Source organism: Tursiops truncatus, chromosome 2, assembly GCF_011762595.2.
Source record: "Tursiops truncatus isolate mTurTru1 chromosome 2, mTurTru1.mat.Y, whole genome shotgun sequence".
Taxonomy (NCBI): Eukaryota; Metazoa; Chordata; class Mammalia; order Artiodactyla; family Delphinidae; genus Tursiops; species Tursiops truncatus.
Window position 1 is genome coordinate 115646965 of NC_047035.1, and position 22873 is coordinate 115669837.

General features: G+C 45.9%; 1 protein-coding gene across 15 annotated transcripts in view; it reads left to right on the plus strand.

Moving 5' to 3' along the window:
- The window catches only part of ARID3B (AT-rich interaction domain 3B), a 70830-nt gene that overhangs the window by 18564 nt on the left and 29393 nt on the right, over window positions 1–22873 (plus strand). For all 15 annotated transcript variants that reach the window (XR_012330222.1, XR_012330218.1, XR_012330221.1 and 12 more), the window contains exons 3-4: window positions 13755–13826; window positions 14037–14109. Coding sequence is in view for 4 of the 15 variants with exons in the window: in XM_033851988.2 (XP_033707879.1) it covers window positions 13755–13826; window positions 14037–14109 (145 nt within the window). In the remaining 11 variants the exon portion in view is untranslated. The remainder of the gene's footprint in view (window positions 1–13754; window positions 13827–14036; window positions 14110–22873) is intronic.

Below are 22873 nucleotides of genomic sequence, written 5' to 3' on the forward strand. Positions count from 1 at the left end.
TCCATGTTATCACATATTGCAGAATGTCCTTTTTTGTGACTGAATAATATTCCATAGTGTGTATAAACCACATTTTCTTTATCCATTCATCCATTGATGGACACTTAGGTTGATTCTATATCTTGATTTTTGTGAATGGTGCTGCAGTGAGCATGAGAGTACAGCTATCTCTTCAAGATCCTGACTCCAGTTCTTTTGATTAAATACCCAGAAGTGAATATTGCTGTATCATATGGTAGTTCTATTTTTTATTTTTTCAGAAATCTCTATACTCTTTCCCACCAACAGTGTACAAGGATTCCAGTTTCTCCACATCCTCTTCAATACTTGTTAATTTCTGGCTTTTTGTTTGTTTTTTATAATGGCCCTCCTAGCAGATGCAAGGTGATATCTTGTGCTTTCAATTTGCATTTCCCTGATGATTAGTGATGTTAAGCATCTTTTCATATACATGTTGGCTATTTGTGTGTCTTCTGTGGACAAATATCTATTCAAGTCTTTTGCCCACTTTTTACTTGGGTTATTGGTTTTTTGCTGTCAAGTTGTAGGAGTTCCTTATATCTTTTGGATATTAATCCCTTATCAGATGTATGGTTTGCAGATATTTTATCCCACTCTCTAGGTTTCCTTTTCACTCTATCTCGTTTATCTCCTTTACTGTGCAAAAGCTCTTTACTTTGATGTAGTCGCATTTGTCTGTTTTTGCTTTTGTTGGCTGTACTTTTGGTGTCATATCTAAGAGATCATTGCCAAAACTAATGTCATGAAGCTTTCATCCTATATTTTCTTCCAGGAGCTTTACAGTTTCAGGTCTTACGTTTAAGTCTTTAATCTTTTTTTTTTTTTCCCTTAAGATTTTTTGATGTGGACCATTTTTTAAAGTCTTTATTGAATTTGTTACAATATTGCTTCTGTTTTATATATTGGTTTTTTGGCCATGAGGCATGTGGAATCTTAGCTCCCCGACCAGGGATCAAACCCACACCCCACACATTGGAAGGCAAGGTCTTAACCACTGGACCGCCAGGAAAGTCCCAAGTCTTTAATCATTTTGACTTGATTTTTTATGTGTGGTGTAAAATAGGATCCATTTTCATTCTTTGCATGTGGATATCCAGTCTTCCCAACACCATTTGTTGAAGAGACTGTCATTTCCCCATTGCGTATTTTTGGCATCCTGTCAAAGATCAGCTGACTGTATGTACGTGGGTTTATTGCTGGGCTCCGTATGCTGTTCCATTGGTCTATTTGTCTGTCTTTATGCTAATACCATACTGTTTTGATTACTGTAATATGTTTTGAAATCAGGAAGTGTGAGGCCTCAGATTTGTTCATCTTTCTCAAGATTGTTTTAGCTATTGGGGGTCCTTTATGGTTCCATAAGAATTTTAGAATTGTTTTTTCTCTTTCTGTTAAGAAGTGCCCTTGGGATTTTGATAGGGATTGCGTTGAATCTACAGATCACTTTTGGGTAGCATGGACATTCTAACAATATTCAGTTCTTCCAATCCAGTCCATGAACATGTCTTTCCATTTATCTGTATCTTCTTTGTTTTCTTTCAGTAATGTTTTGTAGTTTTCAATGTACAAATCTTTCATTTCCTAAGTTAGATTTATTCCTAGGTATTTTGTTCTGTTTGATTCTATTGTAAATGGGATTGTTTTTCCTAATTTCCTTCTCAGGTTGTTTGTTGTTAATGTACAGAAACAAAGCTGATTTTTGTATGTTGATTTTGTATCCTGTAACTTTCTGGAATTCGTTTATTAGATCTAACAGTTTGTGTGTGTGTTGTGTGTGTGTAATCTTTAGAGTTTTCTACATATAAGTGCATGTCATCTGCCAACAGAGGTAATTTTATTTTTTCCTTTCCAGTTTGGATGCCTTTTTACTTCTTTTTTTGCCTAATTGGTCTAGCTAGGGCATCCAGTACTATGTTGAATAGAAGTGGTAAGAGTAGGCATCCTTGCCTTGTTCCTGTTCTTAGAGGAAGAGCTTTTAGTTTTTCACCATTGAGTATGATGTTAGCTGAAGACTTTTCATATATGGCCTTTAAAATGTTGAGGCCATGCATTCTTTTCCTAGTTTGTTGAATATTTTTATCATGGAAGGGTGTTAAATTTTGTCAGATTCTTTTTCTGCATCTATTGAGATAATCGTGATTTTTATCCTTTGTTCTGTTAATGTGGTATAGCACATTGATTGATTTTTGTATGTTGAATCATCCTTGCATCGCAGGGATCAATCCTGCTTGGTCATGGTATATGATCCTTTTAATGTGCTCTCAAATGTGGTTTGCTAATAGTTTATTAAGGATTTTACATCTGTATTCATCAGGTAGTTTTCTTGTAGTGGCATTTTTTGGCTTTGGTATCAGGGTAGTGCTGGCCTCATAAAATAAGTTTAGAAGTATTCCCTCCTCTTCAATTTTTGGGAAGAGTTTGGGAAGGATTGGTGTTTTAATTCTTTAAATGTTTGGCAGAATTTACTTGTGAAGCCATCTGTTCCAGGGCTTTTCTTTGTTGTGGGGTTTTTGATTACTGATTCAGTCTCCTTACTAGTTATAGGTCTCTTCACATTTTCTGTTTCTTCATGATTCGGTCTTGGTAGGTTGTAAGTTTCTGAGAATTATCCATTTCTTCTAGACTATCCAGTTTGCTTGCATATAATTGTTCACAGTAGTCTCTTATAATCCTTTTTATTTCTGTGGCATTGTTGTAATGTTTCCTCTTTCATTTCCGAATTTGTCTTCTCTTTTTTTCTTAGTTTAGCTAAAGGTTTGTCAATTTTGTTCATCTTTTCAAAAAACCAACTGTTAGTTTCGTTGATGTTTTTCTGTTCTCTGTTTTGTTTATTTCTGCTCTAATCTTTATTATTTCCTTCCTTCTGCTAACTTTGGACTTCGTTTGGTCTTCTTTTTCTAGTTCCTTGAAGTATAGTTAGGTTGTTTATTTGACATCTTTCTTGTTTTTTAATGTAGACTTTTATTACTACTATAAACTTCTCTCCTAATACTGCTTTTGCTGCATTCCATGAGTTTTGGTATGTTGTGTTTTTGTTGCCTTTACCCGGCTTTCTATTCTGTTATCTTTTTCTTATTGATATGTAGTAGCTCTTTTGCATAGATCCTTGTCTTTGTGTTTCAAGTATTTTTCACACTTGTTGGTCTTTCAACTTGATTTTAGTTCTTTCATCAGGTAGTTTAAATTTAAAATTTTTTTTTTTTTTTTTTTTTTCGGTACGCGGGCCTCTCACTGTTGTGGCCTCTCCCGTTGCAGAGCACAGGCTCCGGAAGTGCAGGCTCAGTGACCATGGCTCACGGGCCTAGCCGCTCCGCGGCATGTGGGATCTTCCCAGACCGGGGCATGAACCTGTGTCCCCTGCATCGGCAGGAGGACTCTCAACCACTGCGCCACCAGGGAAGCCCCTAAATTTAAAATTTTTGATGTTGCTAAATCTATTGATTTTTTTCCCTTGATGGTTTCTGTCATACTTAAAAAGGCCCTCCCATCCCCAATATTATAAAATATATATAGTTATTATTTTATGGTTGTATTTTTTATATGTAGATACTAACTCCATCTTGAATTAATGGGAAGGATGTGAAGTAGGGATCAAACTCTTTTAAAAGGCAGTGTTAAATGGCTGCACAGTGTTCTGTCATGTGGATAGCACCTTCATGTGTTGCCTGTGCCCTTGTTGTCACACCTTTAGGCTATTGTAATTTTTTGCTATTACAAATACAATCGTATATATTTCTAGTTGCTTCTTTCAGGTAGATTCATAGCACAGGATTACAAGATCAGGAGAGACTAAGAAAGTAAGGCAGTTACAAGCAGGGACTTGAAGGTGCACTGCCTGCATTTGATTCTCAACTTGACACTCTTGGATCACTTTGCAGCCTTCTTCAAGTCACTTCCTTGTGTCTTCCTTGTTCCTTGGTTTTCTCATCTGAAAAATGAGGGTAGTAATAGTACCCACCTCAGAGCATTCTGCTGAGGTTTTAACTGTTTAATGCACATAAAACACGGGATAGGTCCTGGCACGTGGTTAAGTATTCAATTATTATTGGTTGTTGCTGCTGCTGTTGTTTTTATTGTGATGGGTATTTTAAGGCAAGTGACTTTCAGAAAAGGTCATGGTATTTTAATATTTCCCTATGGGAATATAGGAGATCCCATTGCCCCAATCCTTGTTATCATTGAATATTGTCATTTTTGTAAAGCTTTTCTAATTTTACGTATGAATAATGGGCTCCTTCTTTGCCAGCCCGGGAGAGGGGGTGCACTCTTCTCTGTGTATCCTCTTGAACCTCAACATTAAACTGTTTTCTTTAGGAAATGGCTTATATTGCCTTCTAGATCCCTTTTATGGAGTTGTATTTTAGAACTTAAAGTCCACCTGCTTTTCAGTATGTGATTTTCCCCCCCCCCAAATTCATCAGTTAGCCCGCAGCAGTTCTCCTAAGTTCATTCCTGTGGCTTGTTCTTCAGGTACTGATATTTATTTGAGCCCCTACCATCTGCCAGGCCCTGTGCCAGGTGCACAAGCCTCACAGAGGAGTAAGTTACTGTCTCTGTATGAGAGAGACTTAGCCTGGGTGAGGCAGCGGGCAGCACAGGGGCAGCTGGCCTCAGAGTTGGAATGTGTATACCGTAGTGCTGTCCCCCAGGGTGTGGGGCTGTGGGGTTGGGAGAAGCCCTAGGAGATGCTCTCAAAGTTGTAAATGGGGCTGACTCGAAACACAAAGTGCACCTGTGTGTTCTGCCTGAGGAGACCTTTTCTGTGGAATCCCACACTTGAAAATTTTTTTTTACTTTATAAAATAATTCATCATAGCATTTTTTTTTTTTTCGGTACGTGGGCCTCTCACTGTTGTGGCCTCTCCCGTTGCGGAGCACAGGCTCCGGACGCGCAGGCTCAGCGGCCATGGCTCACGGGGCCAGCCGCTCCGCGGCATATGGGATCCTCCCGGACCGGGGCACGAACCCGTGTCCCCTGCATCGGCAGGCGGACTCTCAACCGCCGCACCACCAGGGAAGCCCGGAAGAACACCTTTTTAAAAAATGCTATGATGGGGCTTCCCTGGTGGCGCGGGTTCATGCCCCGGTCCGGGAGGATCCCATATGCCGCGGAGCAGCTAGGCCTGTGAGCCATGGCCGCTGAGCCTGCCCGTCCGGAGCCTGTGCTCCGCAACGGGAGAGGCCACAACAGTGAGAGGCCCACGTACCGAAAAAAAAAAAAAAAGTGTCCTTCCTATACATTTAAAATATGTAGTTTGAAGAAAAAAGTTTGATGACAGTTTTCTGAAGCACCAACTTCGGGCAGGTTTCTTGACTTCTCTTCTCAGACGAAGGTCAGATGAGGTGTTCTCCCACTCAGCTCAGCTGTGGCTGAGCTGAGCTCTCCAGCTCTGGCTTTCTGAGCTCTGTGGTGTGAAGTGATGTCAGCAACCATTATGGACGTTCATGTGGTAGGTAGTTCACAGGCTGGAATAAGCAGTGCTGCCAGCTCGAATTCTGCAGATAAAAGGAGCTGGGACTTTCCTCTGTGGCGCTCAGACTTAGACTTGGCTGGGCCACTTCACTCTTTGGCATAGAGGTGTCCTCATCACCAACAGTGCATTTTAGTTTTTCTTCCTCCTTTTGTAGAAACACCCCATTTCTGGGCAGTCTTCTTGATTATTGCATGGAGTGATTATATGCCTAGATGGAAAGGTTGGACTGCCACCCTCTCTCCCCTCCCCCACCCTTCCTCCTTTCTGCTGCTTAATCAGAAAAGTGTCCCTTGGCTCTTTCCAAGCCACCGAGTTTGAATTGATCTTTGTTGCTTGTAAGAGGTGGGGAGGCACTTTCTGGTTCCTGCTAAAGTTACCTGACAGCGGAAGGTGTGCATCTGATAATTATAACTCTAGTGCTTCCAAGGCCTGAGCGATTGAGCTAAGAGCAGTAATCCTGATCTTATCAGGAGGGTTTTGTAGTCCAACAGTGTTGCTTATAACAGTATCTGTTTTACTTCCTGGGGCTCCCCTCTCCTTTTAGGATTCTCCTATAATCCTGCCCATTACCCCCTTGTGCATGTCTCATTACCTCCTGGGATCATTTAAAACTGGGGGGAGGGCAGAGATGTTTTTCTTTTCTTCCTCCTGAGATCTGGGAATTGGACTTTTAACATTACAACATCATCAACCCGTCCAGTAGTAGGATAGTCACAAATGTGGTATAGATAATACCTACAGAGCCACAGGTGTAGCCAAAGAAAAGGTAGTTTATGTGTTGCTTATTAAAAAAATAATAACAGTACTAACAACAGCACTTTTCAGCCTGAATACTTTTGTTACACTTCGTATTTCAAAGTTATTAACTGATATCCATGAGCTTGGGATCAGCCCTTTGAAGTCTAGTGATTTAGCTAATGACTACTTTGAGGTTCAAGTCCCAGGAATTTGCCCAGATCCGAACCTTGGGTGGGATTCAGAATCTATTAGATTATGGAGAGTAGACGGAAAGGAAACACATGAATGTTTGTGTCTTCAGAGAACACTCAAGAATCTCTATAAAAGCTGTGGTGTGTGTGATGGTGTTCTAAGGATGGGGCAGTTTCTGAGAGGTTTCAGAATATGGGGAGCTCAAGTGAAGAGTTAGTAGCTTAGCCTCTGCGCTTTAAACCTGAAGGAAGGGGTTAACTCTTGCCTTGGGGAGGAGTGAGGAATGGGAACTAAAATTGCTTTGGACATCTGAGCTGTGCTTTAATAAGATATTCCAGGTGGTCAAGGAGTAATCCTAAAATAGCCTAGATACTTAATTGCTTTTAAAGTCAGGCGCTCCTGTCTCTGGGGAGGTACAGCTCTAAGGAATGCAGTACTGGCTCCTAAGATCTTAGAGGCGTGGTCTGGTTGGGCCTTTTTTTCAAATTCCAGTAAAAAAGCCCAAGGTACCTTTCTTGGGTCAGGAGATGCTGGTTAAATGTCTCTCTTCTCACTGGAAGTTTGGCAATAAGCCTTTGGCTCTTGCTGCTGCCAGTTGCCATAACCTGGCGTCCTCCAGGGCTGTGGGATTGTTCTTGTCACCCCTGATGCAACCCCGGAGACAGTGATCTATTTTCATTAGTGCTCAAAGACCTCCTGCTTGATCCCCTGCCCAGCGTCTCTCCATTTTCATCAGAACATACCTTTCTCACGATACGATTCAGATTCATCCTTCTCTTTCTCTTTCATCCCCTCAGTCCAGATCCGGTTGATTCTCTGACTTGGCTGCTTCTTAAGACAGTCATTTCTCCCTGGTTCTACTGCTTTCCCCACCCCCAACCCAGATTATCAGCGTGGGCTACTGCATAGCTGGCCAGCCCCAGTTCTGGCTTTCCCTCTGAAATCTTCCATACCGTTTACAAAAGTAATATGTTAACATTGTAAATCATTACTGAGGAGCATTAAAAATATATTTTATTAAATGAAGAGTCATATTGCTCTCTTATATTGTGATTGTGTCAGTTCACTAAACTATTCTGTAATTTCAGTGCAGTCCGAATTTTCTTTGTTGCAGGGGGTGGGGAAGAAGCCAGTGATGGGTCTTGACAAATGATTCAGACGTTAATCTAGAAAAAATAAACAGTTTTTTAAATCGTCTCTCTCTCCCTCTCCATTAGACTGTAACTTCCAAGAAGTCAGAAGTTCTTATCTGTCTTGTTCTTTTTCCCTCAGAACCTTTCACAGTATCTAGTATATACTAGTGATCAGATGTTTGTATGTGAATGGATGTAATGAAAAAATTGAAAAGTGAAAATCCCCCATGATTCCAATCTGATTAGGGGCCTATATACATTTGTATGTATATATTATGTATTTTCCAACAAAAATGGGTCATTAAAATCATCTAAAACACTGATTTAATCATTTATTTTTCTGTTCAGAAAACATCCACCGCCTCCCCCCTCTTCACAGTTCAGAGTTTAAATTTCCTCCTGGTATTCAAGGCATTTCACAGCCCGTTTCCACGTTAACTATTCAGACTTGCATCCTCCCTGCCAAAACATGCCTTGTTTATCCCCCACTCCATGCTCATTGAGACTGTAAATCTCTCAGCCCATTCTTCCAGGCCAGCTTCATCTCCACCTCTGGGCCGCCTCCTTTCTTCCACCTCCTGGGCACTTTGTGTTTTGGTACTTTGACTTGCTCTATCTATTAAGTGCTGTGTGTGTTCAGCTTGTTTTTCCAACTCTGTGGTAAAACTCCTGGTGGTGGGAACCACTTTTTGGGGAGAGTGGGTAATTCTTCTCAGCAGCTTGCACAATGCTCTAACTGGGGTGGGTTCTCAGGAAATCAGCATTGAATGAATTTGTCCTAGGCTCTTTGCTTCTCAGGACAGAAAGGGCCCCTAGGGGCCCTCTCATCCAGTCCTATCTCATGTTGGAATCCACACCATGACATCCCAGACAGATGGTCATCTAGGGACAGGAAGCTGCCCACCTCCTGCGAAGTCCCACTCCATTATTGGGCAGTTCTGATTGTTAGAAGTCTTTCTTCTAATCGACCTGAAATCTTCTCCCTGTTAACTTTTGCTCAGTGACTCTAGTTCTGCCCTCTGGGGCTTTAGAGAAAAAAGGAAAAGGGGAAAAAAAAAAAAAAAGACAACCCTGCTTCCTCTTCCACAAGGCAGCCTTTTAGGTTTTCAAGGATAGTGACTACATTTCCCCTTCCAGGGTTGAGGTGTTGAGGAAGCACTATTTAAATTTTGAGTAGCAGTCAGATTAGACTTTGATTTGTTGTTTTTTCAAGGCCTTTTATTTGCATGCTGGCCGTGCTAGGTGCCATATTCTTCTAGTCCCCTCAGAGGCATAACCACTTGTCTGTCTGTCTGTCTGTCTCCCTTCTGAGAGGAATGTGGGGGCTCCTCTTAGCCAGGATGTTCTGTGGAGGTAGTGGTAAAAGGTTAGCAGTTTTTGTTTTTTTTTTTCCTTTGCTGTACGCGGGCCTCTCACTGTTGTGGCCTCTCCCGTTGCAGAGCACAGGCTCCGGACGTGCAGGCTCAGCGGCCATGGCTCACGGGCCCAGCCGCTCTGCGGCATGTGGGATCTTCCCGGACCGGGGCACGAACCCGTGTCCCCTGCATTGGCAGGTGGACTCTCAACCACTACGCCACCAGGGAAGCCCAAAGATTAGCAGTTCTTATTCCAGTACCCCCAGTAGCCCCAGATAAGTCTCCTGGGCAGATGCTGTGTGAGGGCTGGTTTTCTGTTGGGCTGCACCTCCCAGATGAAGCCAGTGAGAAAAATCAAGGAGCAAAAGAATCTCCCATTGATAGAGCCGTCCAAGGCCAAGACTTGGCATTTGTAGACATTCTGTGTACAGAGGACATTATTCTTCTTTTCCTCCCTTTCTCCCTTCCTGATGTCCCCACCCAGAACACTCTCTACTGTTCTTTCCACCCACGAGGCAGGGTGGTGTAACAGAGAGCCAGGCAGACCTGGGTTTTAATGCTGACGCTACCACTTGGGAGCTCTGAGACTGTAGGAAAGGTAACTAACCTACTCTTTGAGCCTTTGTTTTCCTATCTCCAAATAAGCACCTCTACATTGTAGAATTAAGGGAGAAAATGTTGGTAAGCTCCCAGTCTAGTCCTTGTTACACAGAAGATGCACAAACACTGGCTTCCTGCTCCGCTTTCTTCTTTCCCCAGCCTTCTTTCACTACCAATTTTGAGAGATTTACAGGCAAAACACCCGGTGGCCTCCCTGGGGAAAATGAGCTGAATGTGGGTATGGTAGCCAAAGCTAGCCGTGGGTGGGTATTTGGGAACAAACTGTCAGTTTCCTGTGAGCTCCTGGTGAGATCAAAGCCATTAAATCTAGCTCTCAAGTAGGAGAGGCTGAGAAGGTCGTAAATGGCAGTGAGCGGCCGCTCTGGCTACTGTTGATCCCACACGTTACTCGGCGGTTGAATGCTGCTGCCTGCTGCCCACAGGGAACAAAGCCTCTTCCCCCGGCTGGTGGACTTGCACGTGGCGACCCTTCAACTGAAGCGCTTGTCTTGGGGACCCCTCTTGATCTCTAAACTGTTGAGTGGGGTGCGTTTTCCCCACACTTGCTTCTACCACTCCCTCCTTTCCTCCACCACTACAGTCTCAATCAGGCACATTCTACATTCAAGAAATTCAGTCATTTCTGAGCTGATAACTTTCTAGCAGGCACACCCACACCCCGCTGATAGGCCAAGAAACCTGCACATAAACTTGTAGTGCATAAGTGAGCTGTGTTTTACAGCAGTTGATCAGAGTTAAGAGCCAAGAAAATAACTGCTGAAGCCTGTAATCCTCCCAATGAAAGGAGGAGGGGAAAACAGGAGTTGTGGGGTTGGAGGTCCCACGGGGGAGCCCATCCCTGTCTCTGAGCAGATGTGTCAGTGCTTTTTGTGTGCTGGGGGCTGGGGATACCCTGACAGGATGCTTACAGACTGGGGACACAAGCAGGGGCACAATAACCAGAAAATGAGGTGACACAGCCCAGAGGAGAAAGACACTGGTGGGCCGAGAGGCTGCACGGAGGAAACAGCATTCCAGCTAGACGGTGAAGGGTGCTCAGGGCTTAGGAACTACTCTCACCTCAGCCAGAAAATCCTGTGAACCAGGGTTGAAGTTTAATTGCCTCAAAACAAAGTAATGCAAAGAGAGTGGACATTTCCCCATCAGCCCCATCTGAATGTTTTAAATTGTATAATGGCCCAATTTTGCCTTGGACAAAAGAAAACACCTCCGCTCCTGGGCAGCTCTTTTCCTGTGTTTTCTTTAAATAGTAGCTGACACTCCTATCTGTGTAATGGGTCAAACAGTGGGATTGCTCAAAGAATGTAGTGTCCTATTTCCATCCTGTTCTGACAAGTCTCCCTGTCCTCTGTGGTCACTGACGTAGTGCGTGTCAAGCTAAAATCCTGTCTCTAAGCAGATTTTGAATCTGAGTGGTTCTTACTTAGTGGGCCGTGGCTAGTGCACCGTCTGACCATCCCACTGCTCGGACTCTGCTGAGATTTGGGCAGAGCTGGTGAAAGCCACGGGGCCACGACGACCCCCATCCCCATCCTACAAGGCATTCTCCTCCGTTCTGGAGCTGAGCCCTCACACTCGGGTGTTTATTTTCACACGTAGGCATACCCGTGGTGGCACTGGCACTGGCGTGCTTGTTTTTACACTCCCTTACTGCTGTGGAAAGCCCTGTCTGAGATTCTAGGCTGTGGATTCCATCCTCCCCACCCAACTGAGTGTTAAATAGTTTCTGAGTGAGCATTCAGAATGCCTAGAAGTTACTGTGATTAGGAAAAAACTGTGTTTTCATCCCTCTTGGTGACCGATAAAGAATCCTCCTGTGAACAGAATCAGCTTCAGATCTCCAGCTAGAGAGTTGGGAATTGAGCTGCCACAGTAAACAGCTGACATAACAGAAGCAGCAATGATCCCCCATTAAATGTCTTTCAGCTGATAGGGGCCCCAGGGATAATTGACTTTCCAGCAGGAATTACTGGCTCAAACAAAATCACTGGGCATTAGGGTGACCTACTGCAGCCTTTGAAAGGGGACTGTAACTCTGTCTGGTTTTGCTGAGCTGACAGGCATAATTCATCTTGATTATTCATTGTGCTAGTTGCCAGCAGATGACACCAGATTTCTGTTGACTGTAATTACAACGTGGGGGTGGGTTTTAGCTTTTTTTTTTTAAATAGTGTTCCTCCTGCTTGGTTGTTGGCCTCCCTGAGCTGAAGGTGCTATAGGAAGATTTCTACAGCATCTGCCTGGGGAGATGATGTGTGCACAGTCAGATAGCATTTCCTGAGCGCTTCCGTACACACGTCTTTTACTAGATAAGCAGGGAAACAATTTGATGTAGCCTGTTTCATGTCAGCTGACAGGGTGTCACTTCTCTTGGTTATACTTACCTCTGTGTGCGCTAAATTGCTGCTCTCAGAAACTGGGTCTACATCTCAGAGCCCACTTTGAGTAGGGGAAGCAAAGTATGGCCCCAGAATTTAACTGAATAACCTCCTGCTTTCAGGCAAGCTTTACTAAAGAGAGAGGATGGAATTAGAGCACACTTTCATTTACTGGCATGATTTTACGAGATCCTTAAGCAATCCAAAGAATGTCCTCCCAAGAAACCTGCTCCCCAACCCCAGATGTCTCTCCCCAGCCACTTACACACCCCAGCCAGCTGGGTAGCACACGTGTGTGCTTGTGCCTATGGGCACCTTTGCTCCTGGGGGAGAAATGAGAGAGTGATGGTCTCAGTGTGTCCATTCCCATCCCTGGGTCCTCCACTGACAGGTGGGATGAGGTGAACAGGCGACTTCTGCTCTGACATTTCATACTCCCCACTAGCAGAGGGCCTTTTGGACTCTTCTGTATGATATATATGTCTGTTTTGTTGTTGTTGTTGTTGTTGTTGTTGTTTGTGGTACGCGGGCCTCTTACTGTTGTGGTCTCTCCCGTTGCGGAGCACGGGCTCCGGACAGGCAGGCTCAGCGGCCATGGCTCACGGGCCTAGCCTCTCTGAGGCATGTGGGATCTTCCCGGACCGGGGCACGAACCCGTATCCCCTGCATCGGCAGGCGGACTCTCAACCACTGCGCCACCAGGGAAGCCCTGTCTGTATATTTTTTGAAGAGCTGCTTAATTGGTTCAAAAAAAAAAGGTTAATGCCTTTTAACAGTGATTATAGTTCATCAGGTATTCACTGGAGCCTTATAAGTGTCAGGCAGTGTGCTGCGTGCTAAAGGTACAAAGATGAATAAGACACTGCTCTCAAGGAGCCTACAATATGTGGGGATGACAAATAATTCCAAAATAATATGTGAAATTCTAAGCTCGAAATGTACAGAGAGTCCTTCCGGAGTACTTGTGCAGCTGGGTGTGAAGGGAAGGCTTCCCATAGCAGATGATGCCTGATTTGAGAAATAAGAGTTACCCAGCTGAATAAAAGTGGGAAGCAGATTTCAAGAACATAAACAAAAGCATATTTGCCATTTCCTCCTGTTCATTTGAATGGTGTTGGTTTGACCTAATCAAGTGAATTAGGTTTAGGTTTTCATTACTTCTCTAATGAAAATGAACTTCACCCTAGTGTCACAGAGTCTCTGTGCCTTGGGAATAGTCTCAGGCCCTGAGGGCCCTCATATCACTAGGCAGTTCTAATCACTAGAGTTAGGGTTTCTGGTGGTGAGGCTTGGCTGAGAGACCACAGGATCTTTGAGATCTTCGAGATCTTCGAGATCTTTGTCTTGCTCCCTTTGACCCTTTATCTTCCACTTAGAGTGTTGTGTGGGAGGCCAGGCTAGGTATCTTCACAACATACCATATAATATACAAACACATCATAAAACATACAAACATATGCCGTATAGAACCTGCAGGAAAGTGGTACATCTCAGAGTGATGGCTCCCAGAAGATGAGCTAGGTTTGAGCAGGTTCTCAGAAAACTGGGCCTTTGTGTCCTCCTTCTCCAGGATTATCAGGTATAAGTAACACCCACCCCCCTCCAACAAATGGAGAGGATTCTTCCACATGACTCCCTCTGGTTTTGGAACCATAATTGAAAGCATAAAAACAAGATGTCCCTGTTAGGGTGGCAGGGACAGTTACTCGAGCCGTCAGTCTTTCAGTGTGAGCCAGGAAAGCACAGTTGCTAAGGGTCCTCATCTGCACCCTAAACGATTGCCTTCCCCTCTCTCACTCTCTTCCTACTCCCTTCTGAACGCTGTGCTTTGTTCCCCTTTAGAATGGTGGTTTGGCCTGGAGTGATGATGCAGATGGAGGCCGGGGAAGAGAGATCTCCCGTGATTTTGCCAAGGTCTGTAATGTTTCCTTTGTGATAACGAAAGGGGCAGTTCTGCAGTGGGTCGTTGTATCTGATCCCCAAGGAATAAGGATAGAAGTGGCCTATGAGTCACATTTGTAGTCATTCAGATGGTTGTGTATCACTGGTGTAAGACTTCCTGCATAAGATGGAATTTTTCATTGTGGTGTTTTTTTTCCTCCCCTGGGGGCTTTGGGATTGCAGCTGTATGAACTGGACAGTGATCCAGAAAGGAAAGAGTTCCTGGATGACCTCTTCGTCTTTATGCAGAAGAGAGGTGAGTGTTCAGTCTACTCATCGTTTCAATTCACTGAATATTTATAGAGTGCCTACTGTGTGCAGGTCACTGTTAGCCATCCTCCCTGCAGAGTGCCAGCATCTTAGCCCAGGAGGACGAGAGCCATTTACTGCCAGTTGGTCCCATACTTATCAGAATAATTGACAACCAGGTTGAAGGGGGCAAAGAGGACCTGGGTAGAAAATGAATGGAATGATCATCCAGATTTGGTCCTGCTTTATTTTTGTCACTGTTCTGATTAACTGGTGTCTGGAGTCATTTCAAATTCAATTATACTTTTTTCTTAGCTTATAGCAGTCCTGGACATCACTTAAACTGGTATACGGGGCTTCCTGCTGTTGCGTCTAGCTTAACAGAGTCTTAGGAGGGCCAGTGAAAGAATAGAGGCCCTTCAGGATTTGTTGGGAGGATCTGAAATGATCCACGAAAAGGAAAAGCTAACTCTTTTTTTCTTATCCATTGGCTCTTTGATTTTTGCATTCACTGGCTTGGTTGGGGTGTTCCTGCAGTTTAAGTATAGGGCACATGGGCATCTGCCTTAAAATGCACCTTCCCACTTCCCTGTCCTTCTCTCCTTCTCACTCTTACCCACCGACCCACCCCCAGCCATCTCCACTTTGGACGATGGCATGTCTGAGTCTTGAGCCCAGTGACTCAACTTCCTGGCTTTGTATCCTGTCACAGCAATGGGTTCACCAGCTGGGTCAGCCCTCAGGAAGCATGGGCAGAACCCCAGCCTCTCTAGGAGATGATCCTCTGCAACCTGTGTAGCTCCATCTTCTTCACCTCAGGACAAAGCTGTAAGGGAGAGCTGCTCCTGCCAGCATGTTCCCTGGGATCCTGCCTGATCATGTATCCCTTGGTTTCTGTGTCAGCTCCTTTATTGAGACCTGGGAATGAAATCCTCCTCTTTATCCTGGGCTGAGCTATAATGACAGCCCCCAGCAACTAAATATGCTGAGTTAACTCCTCTCCCTCCCTCTTCCTCTCCCCACCAGCCCCATCCCTCTTTCTCTCCCCCCTCCTTCCCCTTCCTTTACCTTCCAAAGCCTTATTGCCTTCTTAGTAGCACGCCTATTATTGCTGGTTTGCTTACAAAGGCAGTCGAAAGTTTTGAGTCTCCCTTTCCCCCCATCCCCAAGCCTATCAAAGCAGTCTAAGCAGCTCTAATTAGTTTACTCCTCCAACTGTTATCTGGAGCTGCACGTGTCAGTAAAAAACAAGAATATAATCCCGAAAGATAATGTAACTGGCAGCAATGAAACTCCCTGGTTGCCCTGAGAGAGAGAAATCCACTTAATACTTTGGTCTCCCCCTCCAATTACCTTTTAATTATTTACAAGCTCCACAAGCCCAGCTGGTGCAAACCCGGGAGCTGATCTCATCTCAGAGGGGCTGCTATAACAATATAGATTGTAATCAGCAGTGTGGCTCCACTGCTTTATAGTCTATTGATACTTTATTGTTTTTCTCCCTTCCCAAAAGGATTTTTAGTTATATCAGCCTAGCCAAGAGTGAAGATCAGTAATTGTTTGTTTACTTCTATATGTCCCCACTAGACGAGGCGCTCCTTGAGGACAGCCACTTTGTCATTTCTCCAAGTCCCCAGTGCTAGCACAGGGCCAGACCTGGAGGCGGGTGCTGCTCAGGACGCGTTTGCTGTAGGAGCAGTCCTGTTGGTTTTCCTAACTCAGCTGCCCCACGCAGGGAAGCTGAGCTTCCCCTCCCCCACCTCACTCCCACCCACAGTTAGACAGCGGCCCGTGATTGGAGGTCAGCAGTAGAGAGCAGTGTGTGCTGAGTGTCCCGCTATTGCACAGCGCTGGGGCTACCAGACTGCCATCTAGTCTATTCCACCCAAAGCAGGAGTAAGAAACTCTCTTTGATCATGTCAGTTTATGGTTATCCAGGCCCTGAGTAAATCTTTTTTCTGTCTTCAGCACTTATGTTAGGTATTTCACTGTTTGCTGGCATCAGCAGTAGAAGGGAGATAGTCAAGTCAGTTTTGCTACTTGTTAATTACTCTAGTATAAGGTTTCTCAGCTCCAGCATATTGACTTTGGGGATTGGATAGTCCTTTGTTGGGGGTGGCACCCCCCGGTCTTGATAACCAAAAATGTCTGCAGATATTGTAAATGTCCCCTGGGGGACAAAACTGTCCCCCTGATGAGAACCACTGCCATAGAAGGATAGGAAAGAAGGTGAAGATCAAAAATTTCCTCTGCAGAGAAACTCTTCAGGGAAATCATCTTATCTCCACTCAGGTAGCAATGTTGAGGGCGGCAGGGCCTGTGTCGGGCAATAGGATGAACTCCCCGTCCGTGGCTGAGTGCCAAAGGGATGGGTGCTGGGGCCCCATCCTAGGCTGGAGTGTAGGGACCTGAGAGTTGCTGTAGCTCCAGCATGGGGAGAGTGGAGGCAGAAACACGGGGCATGCGTGGTGTACGTGGTCCAGGCACGGCTGAAAGAACCCTTGTCTGTGGCCTGGATGAATCAGCTGGCACCAGACTGTGAAGAGCCGTGTTTGGCCAAGAAGTTAGCACTCCTGTCTGTGACATAGCTGAGTTATTGAAGTTAACATATGAGAAGTAGCGCCAGAGCTGTGCTTTCAGGAGGTTTGCTGTGGCAAACAGTGTATAGTTGGGCTGAAGAGGGAAGGCTGAGGCAGGGAGACTGTGGAGGTTGTTCCCTTTAAAATCACAGTGTTCTCCTCCCTGGAAAACTCATGGTTGATGGTCTAAATTAGAATGGGCAGTTCAAGGGGACTGGGAGCAGTTTGCGCTTCTAACCTTGGGAAGCTTGCTGTCTTTACTCTTCACAGAATGGGGAGACCAAGGGCCCCCGGACATTTGTGACTTATTTGTCACTCCCAAATTGGAGTGTCTGGGACACTCAGGAGCCCAATCTTGTTAGCTGGCTGGGTGCAAGGAGAAGCCTCATAGACCCTGGCAGTGGGTCAGCAACTCATCCTCCAGAGCTAATATGAAGGATAAGCAGTAGATTTCAAAGGAACCACTGAAAGCAACCTGAGTTTGAAAGGCCCGGTGACGCCCACCTGGGCTGTGAGTGGGCTGGGCAGCTTTGACGTGGAAGGCTCCACTGCAGAGGAAGTGGACCGGGCTCCAAGGGTGGCAGGACACAGCAGGCGGCCCCAAATGACTGCAGCTGCAGGTGATAAAACGGCTGTCCAGTGGGAGAGGGGCCCAGCCGTAACCGCTGCTTTGTGCTGGGTCTCTCTGGCTTGTTAACATGTTTGGGTGAATTGACTGCAGCAGATGGGCCTTTCAGCTCGAGGCACCTTGGTTTCTAGGCCAGACCGGGTGACTTGCACCTCGTGACCCCTCCCCCACCAGCAGAACAACCCGGCCCAGAAGGCGCCTGAGAAGAGGCCGAGGCAGTGCCCAGTCGGGCTCCCTGTGTCCTGCCTGCCTCAGGAACGGCTGCTGCAGCCTGTCGGGAGGCATGCGGAGGGGGAAAGAGCTCTGGACTGAGGAGTGTGAAGCCAGTGCTAACATCCCACCCTTCTCCACGATCCTGAGCAAATCCTTCCTCTTCTGGGGGCCACAGCTTCCTTATCTATAAAATGCGCAGGTTCAGTTAGAGTCAATCTGGAAGTTTCTTCCAAGTTCTCTGTTCTGTGTTATGTATCCCTGATTGTGTCTGTTGAGCTACAAAACAGATAATGAGCCACCCTCAATAATCAAAATAGAAGAAAAGCCCCTTGAGCAATTTTCTGTCAAAATAATTGTGTAAAAACTACACCAGGGACCCCCAGAACCAAATGCTTCACTCCTTTCCTTGGTGAATCATGTGTTCCTTTGGCTGACTGAAGCCAAACTGAATTAAACAAATTTCCTTTGATTGTGCTTCCCCGACAAATGTTTCTGTAGAAAGATGGGTTAGCTCTCAGAACACCCATGCCTCTTTTTCCTCACCTTTTGCCATGTGCACGTGCACGCACATACGTGCACGTTTTTGTGTGTGTGTGTGTGTGTGTAAAGCACACACACACACCTTTCTTTGTCCAAAAAACAAAGCCAAACATTTGTAAATAAAATTCTTGGTCTAATTTAACTCACGGTGGGTGATTCCTGAAGTATCATTCCCTGGTAGATTTTCCAGGGGGTACGGAGAGGGGGTGGTGCTAGTTTGGAAGTCTCATAAGCAAAGGCTTGTAAACAATTCCATTCTTCCTTCATCACTAAGGAAGAAGAGCTTGTTCTCTTGTTCCCCAGGCAGTGAAACAGAAGTGTGGTTTCATCAAAGAGGAGGGAGATGATTTTGCTGTTAATTTTATTATTGTTACCCCATGTACTTTACAGAACCCTTTCAACCCACTATCTGATCTGCTGCTCCCCACAGCTCCAGCTCTGTGGGGTGGAGAGAGCAAAGGTTATCACGTTAGCCATGAAGAATCAGCCCCGCACGTTAAATGACTCACCTGAGGCTACAGAGCCAATTTAGCACTTGGTCTCCTAATCCCCAGGCCAGGACTTTTTCTCCTCGCCTGCACTGCCCTTGAGAAACTTGGCCCCTGGCACCAGCAGCTCCATCACCTCCCGCTGGGGCAGCGGACAAGCCTCATCTCTCCTTCAGCCTTCTGAGCCCCAGAGACAGTGGCCCGCCTCCACAGGTCGGTCTCCAGTAGGGTCTGACAGCATCTAACTGATTAACACGAGGTAGAACTCTTCATGCAAGAAGAGTCTTCATCTCAGGGTAAGGCGGCTTATCTCTCAGGGAAGGGCAGATGTGACAATTCACAGTGGCTGGCACAGAAGCTGCCATCTGTCAAGGCAGGTTGGGGTTGGGGGCACGGGAGACAGAAGCCCTAACGGTAGCATCTTGCGCACACCCGGAGTGCCCACAAGCAAGGATCTCCCCTCCAGCCCCCGTCCCAGCTCGGCACACCAGGCTAAGGACCTGCTTGGTCATGTGGAAGACAAGTTTTGTCAAGACCTCACCGGAGAACTGCCGTCCCTCCCCCACCAGTTCTGTTCAGGGCTGCAAACTGACCTTGGTTTTCCCAAATGGATTGTTGGATCTGTTTTTGATGTGTATATACAAAGAATTTACTGTGGGAAAAGGGCTTGGTCTGCCTCGAAGTGCAATTTGAGTGTTTTTCCTTCTGTTGTGTGCTTATCTATCCATCTCAGGCAAGGAAATGTTCCTGACATATATTGCTTTGCCTTTTGGTGGAGGGGGTTTCTTGTATATTCTTTGTATCTTGCTGTAAATGGTCTGTGCCATGGCCACTCTTCCTGATGGACTAAAATATGTTTGTCTTTGTCAGATAAAATAGGCTTCGGGGCTTCATATTCTAACTTTACCCACAAATGAAAGTCCAAAATGCAAATCTTTGTCTTAGGCCAGATCCTTTTCTCTCCCCAGGTGATCCAACCGCTGTTCAAGTACTGGGGTTTCCCCCCCCACTCCCCGCACTTTTAATAGTCATTTAAATACCTTATAACTACCCAGTTATCCATGATAATGAGAAGGGCCCCTGGTTTTTGAAAGGTGTGATTAATTTGAATAGCTCACTTTTGTCTTTAAATTCAACCTCTTCCCCTTCAAGGTCATTTATCGGTACTTCTAGCACTTCGTAAAATGGGGTTGATAGTTTTGCCTCCTTTTTTCCAAGGTGAGCCAATATTCAATAAATCGTCCTAAGGTTGACGTAGGGAAAGTTTGAAGGGAGAGTTTGACCCAGTTACACTGTGGGAAAATCTACTAGGTCTTGAGAGGGAGGGGCATGGATTGGCAATGGAAGCTCAGACACCCATGCACTGCTCAGGCCAGAACACCCCTGAGTTGTTGCATCTCTCCCCGGCCAGCCTTCCACCCCTTCTCCTGGAGACTCGGGCCAGGTCTGTTGACCAGTAGCAGGCGAAGCAGAGATGACCCGACGGTCCACCTCCTTCTAACTCCTTAGCCTACTTCTCTGAATGTAGTTTTTATGGAAGGAAACAGCACAGCCATAACCATAATTTTATTTTATTATTGGCCATAGTAGAGTACAACACTGCACATACTGTTGAACTTCACCTAAAGCAATTAGTCTGAACTAGAGTATCAAGAAGGGTAATGGGTTTAAAATTAGCCTCTCAGGTTCGGTGCCTCCAGAACTCCCATGCATTGCTGGTGGGAATATAAATGGGCATAACCACTGGAAATCTGTTTGGTAATATTTACTAAAGCTAAAATATGCCAACCCTATTACCCAGCAGTTTCCCTTCTAGGTGTATCCCCGGTAGAAATGAGAGCTTATGTTCACTGAAAGACACATGCAAGAATTTTCGTAGCAACGCCATTCATTATAGCCAAAGAGTGGAAAGAACTCAAATTTCCATTGGTAGTAGAATGTATGACTAAATGTTGGCATAGTCCTGTAGTGGAATACCACACAGCGATAACAAAGAATGAATTGCTGCTGTACCCAACTGGGATGACTCTCACAGGCCTAACGTGGCACAAAAGAAGCCAGACACAGAAGACTCTGTACTGCATTCTTCCATTTATGTAAAGTTCAAGAAAGTCACCTATAGTGATACATGTCAGGATAATAGTTACCTCCTGTCGGGGAGGGGGATAGGGGATGGATATTGATTGGGAATGGTAATGGAAGAGTTTTCTGGGGTGCTGGAAATGTTCTGTATTTTGATCTGAGGAATGGATACAGGGGTATGCACAGCAGTAAAGATCTGGTGGGCTGTATACTTAAGATTAGTGCACTAGGCTCTGTCAGTTAGACACCCCCCTCAGTGGGAAATCGGAGGTGAGGGCTGAAGCATACGTGTTGGTATTAGGATATTTGCGCATCCTTGTCTCTGCCCTGACCTGTGGAACAATCATCTACTCACTGCATGGCACACCACCAGAGCCTGCTGCCCAGTTTCCCGGTGGGAGGTATTTTCTACGTGAACAAGTCAGGGGGAAAAAAAATCACCAGTCATTCCTCTGCTTGTTGCTGGGGAGCAGGACTGGAGCAGGGCGGGAATTAATATGCAGAGGAATAAGCAGGAGGCCTGCCTGCCTGTCTGCCTATGCACATTCCCTGCTTAACGCGGGACTTAACTCTTCTAGGCTCCCTGGTCAGCCGCCCAGCTCTCTTGACAGGCTATGGAAATGATTAATGATCTTGTTCAAAGTCAGGAAAAAGCAGCGAGGGTCCTTGGCAGGGCCATGCCCTGGGTCCTGGGCCCTCACCCCTGACCAGTAGGCAGGAAGGCAGCCATGCGACTCTGTCTTGGGTCCCTGCCCCCTGATTGCTTCTGGTCTTGACTGGAATGTGCCCATTCTCTGTGGTGGGGAGGAAGTGGCCCTCCCCCCAACATTCCTGCCATCTCCCATCTTTGTCTTTAGTGCCAGAGGAGGCTATCTCCCCACTCTGCCCTCACCCCCACTAAGCTCTGTCTCCACGGTCTGAGTGCTGGGCAGACGAAGACGAGCCAAGTGCCAGGGAGCAGCTTTTGTTCAGCTCCATCTTCGCTGAAAGCTCCCGATCCCGGCTTTGGCCTGCGAGCGCCAGTGCCCAGCGGCATTCCCACCTCCAAGGGTTAAAGCCCCAGGAGCCCCCACAGCTTCGCTGGGTCCCGGCCTCATAAAAGCCTTTTCCACATCTCCCTCGGGCTGCCTCAGGCTCCCCCGCTGAAATCTGATAAGGGGCCTCTTTGTTGGAACTGTCAGTCTCCTTTATTGAGGAGGGAACTGGAGACCAGCGGCATTTCTTGGGGTACAGATAAGGCCCTGGATTGCTGTCAGAGGGAGCATGATTAATTACCCTCAATCCTAGCTCCTGCTTTGATAGCAGTGACTGACAGTCCACAGGCTTCCCCATCAGGTGCTCCCGCCCCCTCTGGGAGGTGTGATGGGGGCGGAGATTCGGCCTCCCGCAGGGGCGACACTGGTGACCCACCAAGAGCTCCCTGCAGTGGCTGCTGGCCTCCTTCCTGGTTCTCTGCAGGTTGCATTTGCATTTATTGTGGACTGAGGCCTGTCCCCTCTCAGGTGAAGAGCCTCTTTAGAGGAAGATGTAATCCAGCCCAGAGAATAGGCCAGAGACTCCCCCACTTCCCCACAAGGCTAGAGAAAGAGCCATTGCTTATGGACTTGAACTTCACAGACCTGGTCCTGAGCCACACAGGCGCCCTTCATTGGAGAAGATCCCAAACCGTCCATCTCAGGGTCACCTGGCAACATTATTTCGTAGTTCAGGCAAGCTCCTAAAATCAAGTTACCTCCCTTGGTAATAGTCACAACTATCCATTTTTTTTAATTTAGTTTAATTTAAATTTTGTATACAGCAGGTTCTTATTAGTTGTCCATTTTATACATATTGGTGTATATATGTCCATCCCAATCTCCCAATTCATCACACCACCACCACCACCACCACCAACCCCCCAAACTATCAATTTTTGTTTTTAAGTTTTTATTCATAGACTCATAGGACTTTAGAACTGGACGTCATCTGGAAGCAAATTCCTTGCTTCAGACTGACAGGGAAACTGAGGCCTGAATATTGTCGATCCCCCCCATCCCCACCCCCAGCGTGATGTATTGGTTTTCTTTCTTGTTCAGGTAGGGAAACTCAGCTAAAAGGCCTTCTCCCCTTCTCTTCATAGTTGAATCTCCTTGGGACAAGGGAGGTGGCTACCAGGCCCACTAAGCACAGAGCAGACTGCAGAGAGAGACCAGCCTGAGGACCCTGCCTCTCTCTTAGTTGTCAAAAGAATGGAAGCCAAGG